This window comes from Psammomys obesus, unplaced genomic scaffold (genome assembly GCF_907164565.1).
Source record: "Psammomys obesus unplaced genomic scaffold, mPsaObe1.curated_primary_1811, whole genome shotgun sequence".
Lineage (NCBI taxonomy): Eukaryota > Metazoa > Chordata > Mammalia > Rodentia > Muridae > Psammomys > Psammomys obesus.
In genome coordinates this window covers 12,852,177-12,867,749 of record NW_026596234.1, presented here as the reverse complement: position 1 = coordinate 12,867,749, position 15,573 = coordinate 12,852,177, and the positions used below count along the sequence as shown (strand labels likewise).

The 15,573-nt window shown below is 51.3% G+C and overlaps 1 protein-coding gene across 2 annotated transcripts; it reads left to right on the top strand.

Annotated features, from left to right (window-relative positions):
- The first annotated feature begins 2,762 nt into the window (after positions 1-2,762).
- On the top strand, positions 2,763-15,033 carry Cd40 (CD40 molecule). Of its 2 annotated transcripts, none has more exons than XM_055596294.1 (9): positions 2,763-2,852; positions 7,014-7,092; positions 7,369-7,494; positions 7,749-7,895; positions 8,213-8,306; positions 11,062-11,123; positions 13,342-13,434; positions 13,551-13,582; positions 14,510-15,033. In XM_055596294.1, the coding sequence occupies exons 1-9, from the start codon at positions 2,802-2,804 to the stop codon at positions 14,678-14,680; spliced, it is 855 nt and encodes a 284-aa protein (XP_055452269.1). In that variant the 5' UTR covers positions 2,763-2,801; the 3' UTR covers positions 14,681-15,033. The 2 variants fall into 2 exon arrangements, with proteins under 2 accessions (XP_055452269.1, XP_055452268.1); XM_055596293.1 differs by having other exon boundaries at positions 11,062-11,162.
- Positions 15,034-15,573: the final 540 nt, after the last annotated feature.

Sequence of the window (15,573 nt, the reverse complement as noted above, 5' to 3'; positions counted from 1 at the left end):
CCTGCTCTCCACAAAGTCCATTTCCTTCACGACCTGGGAATCCTGAATCGCTGTTCTTTCCAGCATCCACCGCCACGCCCTACCTCTATCGCTGGACTGCTCCCTTGATGGAATTGCCACCTCTCCTGAAAGCATCTCACTGGCCCCTATCCTTCCTTGCTCTCTTCTCAGCCCAACTCATTTTGTTCTTTCCCCGGGCTTCACCACAAGCGTCTTTTAGGGATGTGTGTGAACTGAAATATCTTCCTTTTATCTTGTCTGGTCTGCACCCCATGGGGCAGCACGAAGGCTACTATTTATTCTTTCACACATTAATTTTAAGATGCTTTAATTGCCGCTATGATATGTTTTATATAATATAATTAATGTTTTAATTCTGTGTGCTGGCTTCCCCCAGGCAGTTTTGTGAAGGGCCCAATTTTGGAATCAAGCAAATAAGTAAAAAGCAATAGCTGAAGTTATCTAGTAACGCTCCTCACCTCCAAGAATGAAAACCAGGCTTGTTTTCCAAAGGGGATGAAAATGGGAAAAGATGGCTTCATTTTCTCTTCATCCTGCATGTCTTTGGGTGGCTTTACTGGAGAGTTCTGGGTCCTGATTTGAGTGTTTCTGGTCTTTTTGTATGTGTCCGTCATCCTTTCTACCCAGGAGGCCACTGTAGCTTGGGCTCAGAATTGAGAACAGCATAGTCTCATCCCTTTGCCATCTTCTTTGTGACGGAAGCTGTTCCTGGGGTGAGAATTGACAACCTACTCACATATTTGCTTTGAGCCTCTGAGTTAGGACAGTGGCAGAGGTGACAGAAAACAGGATGGATTCCAGAGGGAGAACACAGACAATGTAGTAGGACCTGATCTCCAGCCATTCAACTGGCCCCATGCTCCTCACAAAGGCAGCTTCTTCTGGGACTCCTAGATCTGGAGTGAAGATAAAGGAAGCTGTTATTGTGACTCTGTAGCAAAGGCCTGGTGGTGGTTTGGTTAAGAGTGAAACTCAGGCTCAAATGTTTGAGTGCTTGCTCCCAGTGAGTGGCACTGTTTTGGAAGATAAGCGGGTGTGGCCTTATTGGAAGAGGTGTATCACTAGGAGTGGGCTTTGAGGGTTCAAAAGCCCATGCCAGGCCCAGTCTCCCTCCACCCCCTCTTGCTGCCTATGAATCAGGATGTAAAGTTCTCCAGTGCCATGATTGTCTGTCTGCTTCCCACCATGATGATCATGGACTAACCCTATAAAACTGTAAGCAAGCCCCCAACTAAACGCCTTCTTTGTAAGAATTGCTTTGGTCAGGGCTGGAGAGATGGCTCAGTGGTTGAGAGCACTGTCTGCTCTTCCAGAGGTCCTGAGTTCAATTCCCAGCAACCACATGGTGGCTCACAACCATCTATAATGAGATCTGGTGCCCTCTTCTGATGTGAAAACATACATGTAGAGATATTGTATACATAATAAATAAATAATTTTTAAAAAGTATTGCTTTGGTCTCTTTACAGTAATAGAATAGCAAGTAAGGCAGGCCCCATGGCTGGGGTTAATGTAGCAAGTTTCTCTCCTCATCTTCCTTTTTCTTTGCAGCCTGGTCTCTCAGCACGGTTTGGGTGTTCAGAGTTTGGAGAATCAGCATTCTAAGCACCATCTAGTTCAAGTTCTGGGGAGGGACTGAGATGGGGGAATTGCAGCCCAAATGAACTCACTGCATCAGGCCCAGAGCTTGGACTAGAACCCAGGCCACCCTGCCTGCAGAGCAGATGTTAGCCCTAGTTCAAAACTGGTAGTGGTAGTGTAGGGTGTGGGGAACATTGCTTGTGAAGACTGACAACCTAAGGTTGATACAGAATTCCACAAGGTGGAAGGGAGAGCAAGAAGAAGAAGGAGAAGGAGGAGGAGAAGGAGGAGGAGGAGGAGGAGGAGAAGGAGGAGAAAGAGAAAGAGGAAGAGGAGAAGGAGGAGAAAGAGAAAGAGGAAGAGGAGGGAGAGAAAACATGAATGATGAATAGTGGGTGGTACCAGGGAGAAGGCGCCCAGGGTAAAGTGCCATGAGGACCAGAGTTAAGAACCTTGCTCCGGATGAAAGTTAATGGAGTAGGGAGTTCTCTAGTCTAACATTTCCCAAGGGGGCCTGTGTTCCTACAAAAGGCCGGTCCACAGAGTAAAAGCCTGTCTCCAGATCAGAATGGAGCTGAGATGGGTAGAAGCCGGTGGAGACACATGGGTGGCATGCACACGTGAGAGGATGGGATGCTGTCCCCACACGTGGGGAATTTCCTTCTCAAGAAAGAGAAACTGAGTAGGGAACTCATTTCCTTGAATTGCCTCCTGGTTCTCCAAATGGTCTTTCCCGTTTTCTGGGTTTGCAGTAATGCTGGGGACTTCCTTAGACCTCTCTGTCCTCCCTGGGGACTCTTTCGGTTCTGCAAAGATTCCCGGGGGTATTGCAGGAAGCATGAGTGCCCTGTGGCGCTCCCCAGCCCCAACAGGAATCCTCCCCTCCGCTCCCTTGCAAACAGGAAGAAGGTCCTTAGCTCTGCTATATGTTTTTGGGGTCCTGGAGATGTAGAGAAAGACCTCCCGTTGGACCATGCATTCTCCCGCCACCTTCGTGCCTGTCCCTTAAAATTTTGGGGTAAATCAGACTCCAGGGAAGGTCCTGGGGAAATCCCTGCTCAGCAACTAGCCAAAGGCCCTCCGTGATTGGTACCCGGACATCCCGCCCCTTTCCTGGGCGGGGCTTCTGGCAGGGACTTCGGAGTTACTGAGGCCTCCCTCGAAGCCCTGCGATCTAGCCGCTCAGACCTCGCCCCGCAATGGTGCCTTTGCCTCAGCAGTGCGCGCTCTGGAGCTGCTTGCTGACATTGGTGAGTGGCTTCTGTCCTGATCCCGAGAGGGTTAGGGATTTGAGAGTGGGAGATGGAAAGACTTCGGGGATGAGATCTTCCCAGCTGATCTGGGGAAGGCGGGAAGGGGTGAGTGGGATGGGCACTGGTCTTGACTAAAATTGAGGTGGGCTGCCTCCTTCTCCTTCCGAGAGGCGGGGGTTCTGTTCTCCCTCGTAGTCCACAGAGGGAGCTTAGGGAAAATATCCCTACACGGTGCCTGGACAGCTTTATCCGATTCAAGTTTGGGCTCAGGAGCTGGCCACAGAGACTGGGAAGGGTTAGTAGACAGGAAAGTAGCCTGACTAGGGGAAGGGGCGGGTCGGGCCTGTTTCCTGTCACTCTCCCATTGTGGACAGCCGTTTGCTACCACTGGGTACCTTCTTGCTGCTTGGGGCCACGTTCGTCCAGGGCATCTTGTGGGTAAGAGGTCCTGGGTTGGTTTTTTGTTTTTTGTTTTTTGTTTTTTTTTGACGAGAGGTAATTTGATACCCACCGTACCCCTGTCACAGCCAAGCCAATCTAGGAGAAATCCCCAAGTTTGTGCCTCTGCCGCTTGAACTTAAGATAGCACAGGAGACACCTGGAGGTGACAAATAGCCATGGAACCCAAGAAAGGGTGAAGGGACCAGACTAGATTTCTCCAGACACCACAAGGGCTCAGACCCAACCAAGCACATCTCGGGGGTTTTCAGACGCCGGCCCTTGATTCACTTTTGGTTTAAATGTATTTCTGCAGTTCCTCATTCTGGAGGCTGGGAATCCCCTGGCTACCTGGATCCCATCGCACTCCCCTGGCTGGGCTTCCCTTGCTTTCAAGCACTGTAGATTATTTTTGGTTGGTGACAGGGACTTGGGTATTTCAGCCGGCTTTGAATCGCCTATGCGGGCAGGTGTCCTGTTACGGACCTGGCTTTCTGCAGCTGGGACAGTTACTGCCCTGTCAATCATCAGCTCTCACCTAGCCCAGGCTGGCCTCAAACTCACAATGTAGTTGAGGATGACTCTTAATCTGCCTCTTTTTTTTTTTTTCCTGTTTTTTTTTGTGTGTGTGCATGCATGGTTTGCATACATGTACGCATTTGTGTGGGTACACGTGTGCGCTTGCACGTGGTGGCCTGAAGTTGATACCATGAGTCATTCCTGGACACTCTCCCACCATGCTAATCAAGGCAGGGTCTCAACGAAACCCAGAGCTCCCCACATGGCACGTTTCGTTATACAGCTTGCTCTGGGGAGCCCCTGTCTCTGCTTTCCGAGGCTGGGATTGCAGGGGCGCTCACTACAAAGACCTATTTACATGTGTTTCTGGAGATCCAAACTCCGGCCCACACGTTTATGTGGCAAGCACCTTAATAATAGCTGAGCCATCTCTCCTGTCCTTGACTTTCTAATCCTCCTGCCTCCAACCTTCTAGTGCTGGGACTAAAGGCATGCACCACCATGCCCGATTTCATGTGGCACTTAGAACGGAACCTAGAGCTTCAGGCATGCTGGGAAGTCACTGTGACAACAGAGCTGCAACCCCAGCCAAGGAGTGTAGACTCCAACACGTGGCCTGGCAAGAGTAACTGTAGAGGTCAGCCGCAGGAGAGGAGAGCAAGGGAGGCGGGTGCTTTACAAACTTTAATCTTCACCCTAAACCAGTGGTTCTCAACCTGTGGGTTGTAACCTCTTGGGGTGGGGGTTGTTGTTAAACAACCCTTTCACAGGAGTCATCTAAGAGCATGAGAAAACATAGATTTATGTAGCGATGAAAAAATTTTATAGTTGGGGGTCTCCACAACAGGAGGAACTGTAAAGGGTGGCAGTTTTAGGACGGTTGAGAAGCACTGATCTAAGCGACAGCCTTTAGGGAGACGGGATGCAGGAAGAGGGTGGATCGGGAGAGAGGTGCATGAGGGCCTTTCAGAAGGAATGGAGGAAGAAACAGAGGCACGATGAAGGGTAGTCTAGACCACCAAAGTCTGACCTTGAAAGTCACAATCTGGGCTCCAGGTAGGGGCTTGGCCCTGACAGAAATAGCAGGAGCTTTTTATTAAGGTCTTCCTGTGCATGGGCCTGTGAGCGAGACTGCGTGTGGCCTTCATTTGATTTCTCCTGACTCCTCTGATACACAGGTGACCAAAAATGAGGCCCAGAAAGGGGAAGAGTTTTGCCCAAAGTCTCTCAACATGGATCTGAATCTCTATCTGCCAGACTTCTGAGTCCACCACGCACATGGCAAGGGGTCTCCAAGCTATGGCCCTAAGACCTTTTGTGGAGGAAGGACCAGCCCTTTGGGGAATGAAAACTGGGGCTGACAAGCCACCAGAGGGAAGGTGTCTTTTTCAACCGCTCACAGATGCCTTCCAGGACTGTTCAGTGCTCTAGGAGAAGGGTGGGAAGTCCGAGGAGGTGCTGTCCCGCAATGACGCACTGCTGGGCACAGGAACTCCCTGTGCCCAGATGCACAGATGCATTTCAGTAAGTGAGAGCCAGGCTAAATGAGAGCTCTCAATTTCCTGGATCCTGGACAGCCAGACAGTTGCCAGAGCGCAGACACCCAGCAGACCCTCATCTGTGTGAGCTGATTAAAGTTGCTCAGAGATTGGTGGATTTTCATGCTCAAGGACTGGTGGGTTTTCCTAGGATTTCAAACCTGGAAGTGGGCTCAGACCTTTTACTCTACAATTTCATTCTTCTTCTTGGTTTTGGTCTTGTTCTTGCTCTTTATCTTCGTCCTCCTCCTTCTCCTCTTCTTTTAATATTATTTATATTCATTTCATATGAATTGGTGTTTGGCCTGCATGTATGTCTGTGTGAAGGTATCAGATCCCTGGATCTGGAGTTATAGACAATTGTGAGCTGCCACTTGGGTGCTGAGAATTGAACTTGGATCCTCTGGAAGAACAGCCAATGCTCTTAACCATTGAGCAATTTCTCCAGCCTCTACCAATCCTTTTCTTTTTCATTTTTAAAATCACATTATTTATTTATTTGTTTGTTTGTTTGTTTATGTGTGTGTACATTTATCATGCACACATATACACACAAACACAGAGATCAAAGAACAACTTTTGAGAGGTTTTGTTGTTGTTTTTTTCTCCTCCTTCTACCATGTGGGTTCTGGAGATTGGTCATCAGGCTTGGCCGCAAGAACCTTGACTGCCTCAGTCATCTTGTTGCCCTGTCCGTATTTTTCAAGGAGTAAGTCTCTGGAGCTTGATCATAATCAGTGCTTTTTGTTGTTGTTTGTTTGTTTTTGAGACAGGGTTTCTCTCCGTAGCTTTGGCTGTCTTGGAACTTGCTGTGTAGATCAGGCTGGCCTCGAACTAACAGATTTGCCTGTCTCTGCCTCCTGAGTGCTGGGATTAAGGATGTGTGCCACCACGATTGTCTAGTTAATGCCTGTCAATGACTTGTTAATGCCCCTTTTCAAACTAAAATCAAGAGCAGGCAGAGTGGAGGCTTTTAGCAAGTAAAGCTACGAGTTGAGGCTTAATCACCCTGTCATGAATCTGTTGGGTGTATTTTTAGGGTTTCTTTTAATTTATAGGAAGTGATACTGGCTATTCTCTTGAGGCAACCATAGAGGATTTACAGTTAAGAGAAGAGTGTTTAAATTAGCAAGAAGCAGTTTGTAGCATGGGTGGTACCAGGATGTTGTAGAAGCCGGGAGAGTGAGACACAGTTAATGGAGAACAGGATGTGTTGAGAGCTTTGAGTTCTGTCCCCTGGGGACCCTGAGCAAGCCTCTCAGCCTCCCTGCTGCTCAGCGTCAGCCTCTTGTCCTTCTGGCACTCGGTGATAGGGAGCTGGGGTCCGGAACCATGAGAAGGACTGAGGCCAGCTCAGCCAGCAGTCTTGGGCCTCTGGGGAAGTGCTGGTGTTCTCCCTTTCCTGCTGGGCCTTTGGAGCCCTGAGGAGCCAAGTGGATCCATTCGGGTTAGAGAGTTCTTAATTTTTGTTTCGTGAGATGGCAGGAAGACTGTCTAGGTGCTTTTTATAACCCCGTGGCCGTAGAGTAAAAAGCAAATAGGCCCCATTCTGTGGTGGCTCTCCTTTCTGCTTTGGATCTCCACATCTGCTACAGCCTGTGTCTTGCCTAACTTCCAACATGACTGTCAAAGATCCCTTCTGGTTACACACTTCTGTTTTTAGGTCCACCTAGGACAATGCATCACATGCAGTGACAGACAGTACCTTTCCGATGGCCGCTGTTGCGATTTGTGTAAGCCAGGTGAGAGGTTAGCCCTCCCCTCTTGGTTTGCTGACAGATGCAGGCCCCATATGTGAACTCAAGTCTGTGAACTCAAATCAGAAATGACCCATTTCCCCCCTCTTCCTTGATGCCAGACTGCCCCAGGCTGTCCTGTCTCTTCCATCTTGCCCCCTCATGTCGGGTCTGAAAGGCCCATTCTGAAGCTCCAGTGCCCCAGCCCCCAGCTCACAGGGTTGTGACACAAATTGAGTCATGGGATTGGCCTGGTCTGCCTCATTTCGTCCTGTTTTTCAGGGACGAGAGTGGAGAACGACTGCACAGATCTTGAGGCGACCACATGCGTCCCGTGCAGCTCAGGCGAATTCTCAGCCAGCTGGAACAGAGAGCTGCGCTGTCACCAGCACAGACACTGTGAACTCAGTGCGTGGGAGCTGCTTGGGGAGGGCCATTTGGGAACTGGGATGGTGTTCCTACCGCTGAAATCCCTCAGGTTTTAGTAGCTGGGGTCTGTCCTGGTGAGTTGGAGTCTGGGTTGAATTATCTGCACCAGGAAGTTAATTGATCATCATCTGCACTAGGAAGAGAGTCTCAGGAAAACAGCAGATGACAGGAGGAGGAGGGCTCTCGGTGCGGTCCGTCGGGTTTTCCCATTCTTCCTTCCCATCTCTACTCAGATCAAGGGTTTCGGGTTAAGAAGGAGGGCACGTCAGATACAGACACCGTTTGCACCTGTAAGGAAGGTCAGCACTGCACCAACTGGGACTGTGAGGCCTGTGCACAGCACACGCCCTGTGGACCTGGCTTTGGAGTTGAGGAGATCGGTAAGTAGCCTGCCTTGGGAAACAGCTCTGTGGGTGGGAGAGAAGAGCTGGGGTCCTCGCTCCCACTGGGGTTGGCCTCTTCCCTCCAGTTAACAGGAAATGGGATCTTTTCAATTCTGGCCTTGGCTATGGGCAACCTCCTGGGAAGGGGGGGGTACTCCTGCCGGGCCGCGGCCTTGGTGGTGGTGGGGCTGTCACCAGGTGGGGCCAGGAGCTGAAAGCAGGTGCTCTTTCCTGCCCTGCTTGTCTGCCGGCTCCCCTGGGAGGCAGACACTGTGGCCGCTGTGATCGCTGACGTACCCTCCACATGCTCCCAGCCACAGAGACTACGGATACTGTGTGTAAGCCCTGCCCGGTCGGCTTCTTCTCCAATGCGTCATCGCTTTTCGAAGAGTGTCATCCTTGGACAAGGTATAAGGTTTGCCTCTTCCAAGCCAATGGTCCTGGGGGGGGTGTCCTGTCTCAGTGTCCTTAGCCACCTGCTGCTCCTCCATGGCCATCCTCACTCATTTGTGAATGTGACCCTGTGGCTGGCCTAAGGAACCCTTTCTGCCTTTTTTTCTCGTCTGCCCTTGCTTAGTTAGTAGAGTCTGTCCAGCTCCATATCTTCTTGAGGTATCGTGACACCTCTTTCTCCCCTTTTCTGTTTACTTTCTGTGTGTGTGTGTGTGTGTGGTGTGTGTGTGTGTGGTGTGTGTGTGTGTGTGTGTGTGTGTGTGTGTGTGTGTGTGTGTGATATCAACTTGGTGTGCTGGCCCTCAGGTATTGTCGATCTTTTGTTGTTGTTGACAGTCTCTCACTGGCCTGGAACTTGTCAATTAGATGAGGCTGCCTGGCCGGAGACTTCCAGCACAGGGGTTACAACCACATGCCACCAAACCTGGATTTTTTTTTTTTAATGTAGGTTCTAGAGATTGAACTCAGGCCCTCAGGCTTACAGGGAAAGTGCTTCCCTGATGGAATTATCTATCTCCACCGCCTCTCTTGACTCTTAATTGCGTTCATTGGGCTTTTGTCTGGGTTCTCTTCTCCAATCACTTTTCCGATATCTGCTGGGCTCCATCTTCCCCTGGATCTGTCCTTTGGTCCCCCAGATGGTCAAGTTCCATGGCTGAATGTAGTGGTTCACCAACACGTAAAGGCGTACATCCAGAATAGGGCCCTAGCCGAGGCCTGAGCCCCAAGTGACAGGCCGTTACATAGTGAGCTGCCCACCTTTGCCTTCACCTCCGCTTCAGTCAGGCCTGTGCCTCTGGTCCGAGTGTCTTGGGAATCCACCTTCTTACTCTCCAGAGTGGTCACTTGAATTCGGCCTCATCATTGTGGTGAAGGACTCATCTCCTCGTAGGCCCCCTGCCTCTGGTGTCTCTCTTGGCAGCTCCTGCACCCTATTGCCATTCTGAGCTTCCGTAGCCTCTTTTGGATCACCACGCTTCATGATTTAAAGCCCACCACAGCTCTCTGCTACCTTTGGGAGGAAGCCCAGATTCCTTGGTAGGGGGCTGGGCCTTCCAGCTGTGTTTCCCCCTCCTCCCTCACACCCTGCACTCGAACCCTGAGTGCACTGTTTATTCTTCAAAGGATCCTGCCTGGCAGAACCCTTAAACACATGCTCCATTAATTTTTTACATTTAATGTTTCTTTTTTAAAATGAGCAAACCCCTCCCCTCAGGATATTTCCTCAGGACCCTTCCCAGAGATTCTTCTAAGAAACAAGCGAACAAACACGTTGGCACAGCCACTCACCCCCACCCTCGGCCCCACCCCTGCCCAGTGACATTTTATACACGTTGTGGCTGACCATCTACACTTTGTTTATTGCTCACTTTCCCCAAAGGCTAGCAGCTTCTTAAGTGGAGAATGGCAGGCTCCCCCTCCCTTCTGTGTTTGGAATAGTGCCTGCTGCTGCCAGGCACAGGGCATCCTCTGCTGGTGGGTATTAGCTAATCATAGAAGTTCCTGTGTGCAGAGAGGTCACTGTGCACACACCACACTCCCCTCTTAGCCGCTATGTGCTGCTGTTTTGACTTTTGTACCTTCTGGGGGGCCCTTCTGATCTTCCTTTGGGGACCCCCCCAATCTGCCTCAGTACGTGTGGGACCCTTAGCTTCTCATTGGGAACTGGGATGCCCCTACTCTCAGGAGGCTTCAGATGAAGGTCTGTGAAGGTGTTGAGAGCTTTTCCTCACACACGCTTTCTCTGAAGCCTCTCCTTCATCACCTTCGCCACATCCCTCTGCCCACTCTCCTGGGGACCATCCATCCCACATCTCCCATGTCCACTCCTGTCCTGCCTCTGCCCGGCCACTCCTCTGCAGAGCTCTTCTGTGAGCATCTGGCTGGGTGCCAAGGACACGCTCCAGCACGCTACCACAGGTGTCACCCACCCGACCTCCCTCCTGTCACACGAGTCCTTCTTAGACAGCTCCAGCTTTCACATCCTTCAATGCCTTCTGATCTCCCTTTCACGGAGAAATCTTCCCAGAAGACCCTTAAACCAGAGCTTCTTAGCAGGCACATTTTGTTCTCTGGGGGACACTGGCCACACCAGATGCCATCATTGGTCAGGGGTCTGTTTCTGGCCTTTAGCTGGTGGAAGCTGAGGTGCTGTTAAGTATTCTGTGAAACTTAGGACATTTCCCAGCACAAAATACCTGCAGGTGCCAAGGTTGAGAAGCTCCACCTTAGACCAAACTCATCCCCTCCCACTCCTCCTGCCTTGAGGGTTCTGCCTCTGAAACAATGCCCTCTCTGTTTTAGCCCATATCATAAAACTCGTATCATCCAGACCCCTGCTTATCCCCCCTTCAATATGGCAGCAACCTTTCTTTTCGCTTGTGAGTTCCCTTCCTTCCTCGACCACTGGGGTTGCTGTGCTAGAAGCCACAGGCTAGGTGAGCATGGACTCGCTGCTTCCTGGCTGACTTCCTGGGCTTGGAAGTCTTATGGTTTGGGGACCCTGTTTCTAGCTCTCTTTTCCTCCCTCTCTCCCCCTCCCTTCCTCCCTCCCTCTCTCCCTCCCTCCCTTTCTCCTTCCTTCCTTCCCTTCTTCCCTCCCTCCTTCCCACCCTCCCTTCCTTCCTTCCCTTCTTCCCACCCTTCCTTCCTTCTGCTCTGCTTGTGTGTGTGCACACACATACACGTGTGGATATGTATCTTTGTGCAGCTGTGAGGCCAAAGGGCTGATGGTTCTGAGGGAAGGATCGAGTCAAACTGATGCGTTCTGTGGTGAGTCCAGGGGAGACCAGGACCGGGTCCAAATACCGAGTAAGTATTCGGGAGGCAGGGAACTGAGGGGAGAGACGAGCCACCCAGGGACACTGGAGTAAGGAGTGAGAGCAGGAGGCAGTTCGGGGTGTAGTACCTTAGCTCCCCTGTCTGAGCCTCAGTTTCTCCAACCGTGAAGTGAGCGGCAGCTCCTCCCTCACTCCCATGGTGTAGCACCTGGCATGGCATTCTGCTGTTTGGAAACTGTGAGTGAGGCTCTGCTGCCCCTCGCTGTCGCCTGTGGGCCTCCATTTAGATGTTAGAATGAGTGAAGAAAGAGAGGGCTAAGAAAGCTAGGTCTGGCAAGTGGGCCTGTCAGCACGGCTACTTAGAAAGCTGAGGCAAGGGCTTTGCAAGCTCAAGGCCAGCCTGGGCAGGTTAGGGAGACCCTGTAGAGAGAGGGCTGCTGAGACGGCTCAGTGAGGTAAGCTCGCCGTGCTCCATCCCCAGAGGCCATGTAAAGGTGGAAGGAGAAAACCAGCTCCTAAAACTTGTCCTCTCACCTCAGCGTGTACACTGTGGCACGTGTGCGTGCGCACACACAACAGTAATAAATAACAATTTAAAACCTTTTCTAGGGCTGGAGGGGTGGCGCTTGCTGTTCTTGCTGAGGATCTGGGTTCGGTTCCCAGCACCCACACCAGGCAGCTCACAACTGTCCACAACCCTAGCTCCAGGGGATCCGCTACCTCTGCTGGCACTGGGCACACACATGGCGCCCGTACATACACCTTGGCGCGCTCAGACATACATAAAATAAAAACAGACATAAATTTTAAAACTTACCTTAAAAAACAAAAAAGAAAACCAAGAAGAGAGCTGGGCCTGGGGATCAGTGGTGGAGCGCTTGTCCAGCAGGTGTGAGGGCCTGGGTTAGATTCCCAGTGTCACAGAGGGAAAGGAAAACTAAAAGCGCTGTCTCTTTTCTCAAGATTGGCTTTTTTTTTTTTTTTTTAAAGTTGTGACTGGAATGGAGTGAGAAAAATCATGTGAGCTCATACGTAACATTTAACAAAAATATCGCAAAGCGACAGTAAGCAAGAGAAGATAACGTTTGATATCATAGAAAAAAAAACAAATGCAAAAAAACACAATACCTGTGATGAACAAAATGGCAAATTTTAAAATAAAACGGGACCTGGCCTTGCCAGATGCATGGCCCTGCCTGCCTTACTTCTTCCTAATCTTGGCCCTAGCTCCAGTACAAGTTTATTTAAGAGGCAGGTAGCCACTTACGGGCCAGTGTTTGCTCCACTAGTTTCTGCCTCCTGACCTATGCCAGGTGTGGTGGTCCAGGCCTGCAGTCCCAGCACTCAGGAGGCTGAGGCATGAGAACCCCAAGTTCAAGACTAGCCTGAGCCACTTAATGAAACCCTGTCTCAAAGAGGACCTGCCTCGATGACTGAGGGTTTGTGTGTGTGTCCCCTTAATTTTTGTGGGAAAGTGGCTGCACCTCTGGCCTCTGAGACCACCTGCCTTTTGGTCTTATTGTTTGTCACGTAGAATAGCAATGAAGACACAAGAGATGCTTCGGCTCTCTCCTCCACACTTCCACAGAGACGTGGCAGCGCAGGCACGAGAGCTGAACAGCTGAAGCCTAGGGCAGAGAGCAGGGAGTGTGAGAAGCAGGCAGGCGGGCAGGCCGTCCCTCCACCACAGAAGTTGGCTCACAGGGATCCCCCAGTCATCACAACTGGAATCAACCCTTAGAGAGGCAACTCAAAGGATAGGAGTGTTTGTTGTGCAAACATGAGCTAGGCACAGCCACAGGTGACAGTGGCCCCAGTATTATGGGGGCCGGAGAAGAATGATGGCAGCTTGCTGTCTGCCAGGCTAGCTCCAGGCTCAGGGAGAGACTATGTCTCCATAGAGGGTGAAATATGATGGAGCAGGACACCCACGCCCTCCTCTGGCCTCTGAATGTATGCCGCCTGTACATATACCAACATACATCATCCCCCCCGACCCAAGATGGAGTCTCCCAAGTTATAAAGATTGGCAAATACCACCAAGCACTTTAAAAGGTCCCTAATGACCACATTACCCACAATGCTACTGCTCAAAAGCTGTGATATCAGGAGGCCCAAATTCTGGAGGATGCAGCTGCTTTGGGCAAGGGCTGGGAGCACTTGCCTGTGGGCATACAACAAGTGGGGTCCACTCAAGCCTGTCTCTCCAGGTTTCCAGTTCCGGGAGCGAGCCTTTCTGGTCATTCCCATCGTGATGGCCACCCTCATCCTCGGCACCATCTTTGTGTTGTCTGTCTATATCAGTGAGTGCTGGGGTGGGGGAAGGGAGGGAGGACCCTGCACTGCAGAAGCAGCCAGGGACTGAGTGACCGATCCTGACCCGCCCCCCCAACGCCCCACCCCTTCTTTTTCTCTCTAGAAAAGGTGGCCAAGAAACCAACGGATAATAGGGTAAGCCAGCCCTGAGGGAGAGAAGCTGGAAAGAGTGAGTGGTGGGCAGGGAGGGAGGGAGGCTCGTGGCATAGGGAGGTGGACGGAGACTCACAGGCACAGGAACCTGAGTTTGGATCCAAAACTCCTGAAAAACAAAATAAAACAAACAAAGAAGCCTGTAACAGCAGCGCTGGCGGGGGGGAGTGGACACGCTGATTTTTGGAGCTTGCTAGTCAGCCAGTGTAGCCGACATGGGGCACTCCAGGTTCCAAGAGAAACCCTGACTCAGAGCGCGAGGGCTGAGAGCGATAGAGCACACCTGGTGTCGATCTCTGGCTTCCCATAGTGCAGATGTGTGTGTGTGCGGGCCCTTACCCTGTGCACACACACCCAACGCCACACTCCACCTATGCGCACACACACACACACACACACACACACACACACACACACACACGTACATACAAACACACACATACAGATACACACACACACACACACACACACACACACACACACACACGAGGAAAACAGGCTCAGGGTCTGTCCTTGGAGACGGTAGGGTGAGAAGTGGGCTCCTCTCACCCCCCCGCAGCCCAGCATCAGTCTTCATCCCTCCCTCCTACCTACTCACTTCTCCTCCTCGCTGGCTGTGCTTTTCCTCTGGCTTTGAACGTGGACAAGTCCCCCTTCAGGGGCCAGTAGGTGGAAGCAGAGGGCAGCTTCTCCTTCCGCTGGCTGGCTCTGGCTCTGGAAGTTTCCTGCTAAATTTCACGTGTCCAGCAGGGGGCAGGAGGCACCGAAGAAATCAGCTTTGCTACCCCGCCCCCTTACCCCCACCCCTACCCCAGTGGAAGGGACTCGGAGGAGGGATCCTAACTTCTCAGGGGCAGGATGGCTCTGTGGCTAGGGGCTGACCTTGGATCTCATACTTTGGTTCTCCAGGACATACCCCTTGAAGTTGGAGGGCAAATTCCCGAAGAGATAGAGGATTATCCTGGTCACAACACTGCTCCTCCGGTGCAGGAAACATTGCATGGGTGTCAGCCTGTCGCGCAGGAGGATGGCAAAGAGAGTCGCATCTCAGTGCAGGAGAGGCAGGCCACGTGGGCATGAGACGGCTGGTCTGGAGCCGCTGCGGAGGCGGTGGCACGAGGCAAGGACCTGGCTCTGATGACTGCTGACCTCTGAGGCTGGCGAGGATCAAAGACACAGCCCAGTGCAGCCGGCTCTCATGCCTGCTGCTGTCATCTCATCTCTCGGCTTGCTTTTAAAGATGGAGGAAAGCGTGGGCATCGGGGGTCCACTGTAATACCGGCAGGGTGCAGCGATGCAGGGCCCAGAGGCGTATCACTGTGGCTCTCACTGTGAGGAGTCATGGACGCGGGAGTCCATGGCTTGTGGCTTGGGCTGCTAGAAAACACCTGATTGCCATCAGTGGGGGACTGGCTAAATAAATCTGTAATATATTTGTACAACAGGCTCTCAGAAATACTAGCAGGTGGGATGAAAGACAGAGAGTGGAACAATGGGTAGAGAAACTGCTTTAAAAGACACATACCAAGGCAGATAAGATGGCTTTTGTGGGTAGAGGAGCGTGCTGCCAAAGCCTGGTTACCTGATTTTGATCCCTGGGGCTACATGGAAAAACCAGAGAACCAAATCCGGAGGGTTGTCATTTGACCTCCACGTGTGCTCTGTGGTATGTGTACATGTGTGTGTGCAAGTATGTGCATGGTTATACACATAGCCCAAGATGGATGTGGTGGTCCATGCCCAGAACCCCAACACTCAGGAGGAGGAGGCAGGAGGAGCAGGAGTTCAAGGACGGCCTTGGCTATATAGCGACTCAAGGTCAGTCTTGACTACATGGTACTGTCTCAGAAAACAAACATTAAAGAGGAGCAGCTCCCAACAACCAAAACCAAGGTCCCCACTTCCCCTTCAAACAATGTTTATACATTATATGACAGTGTGTAAGCAGGCTGCAGATTATATTTGAATACAAC

What these genes read in the sequence shown, in the direction of transcription:
- Cd40 (XM_055596293.1), top strand. Translation starts at nt 2,802, where the DNA reads ATGGTGCCTTTGCCTCAGCAGTGCGCGCTCTGGAGCTGCTTGCTGACA. An exon ending in GAGTGTCATCCTTGGACAAG is followed by an intron (nt 8,307 to 11,061) that starts GTATAAGGTTTG and finishes ATCTTTGTGCAG; the next exon opens with CTGTGAGGCCAAAGGGCTGA. An exon ending in AGAAACCAACGGATAATAGG is followed by an intron (nt 13,583 to 14,509) that starts GTAAGCCAGCCC and finishes TTGGTTCTCCAG; the next exon opens with GACATACCCCTTGAAGTTGG.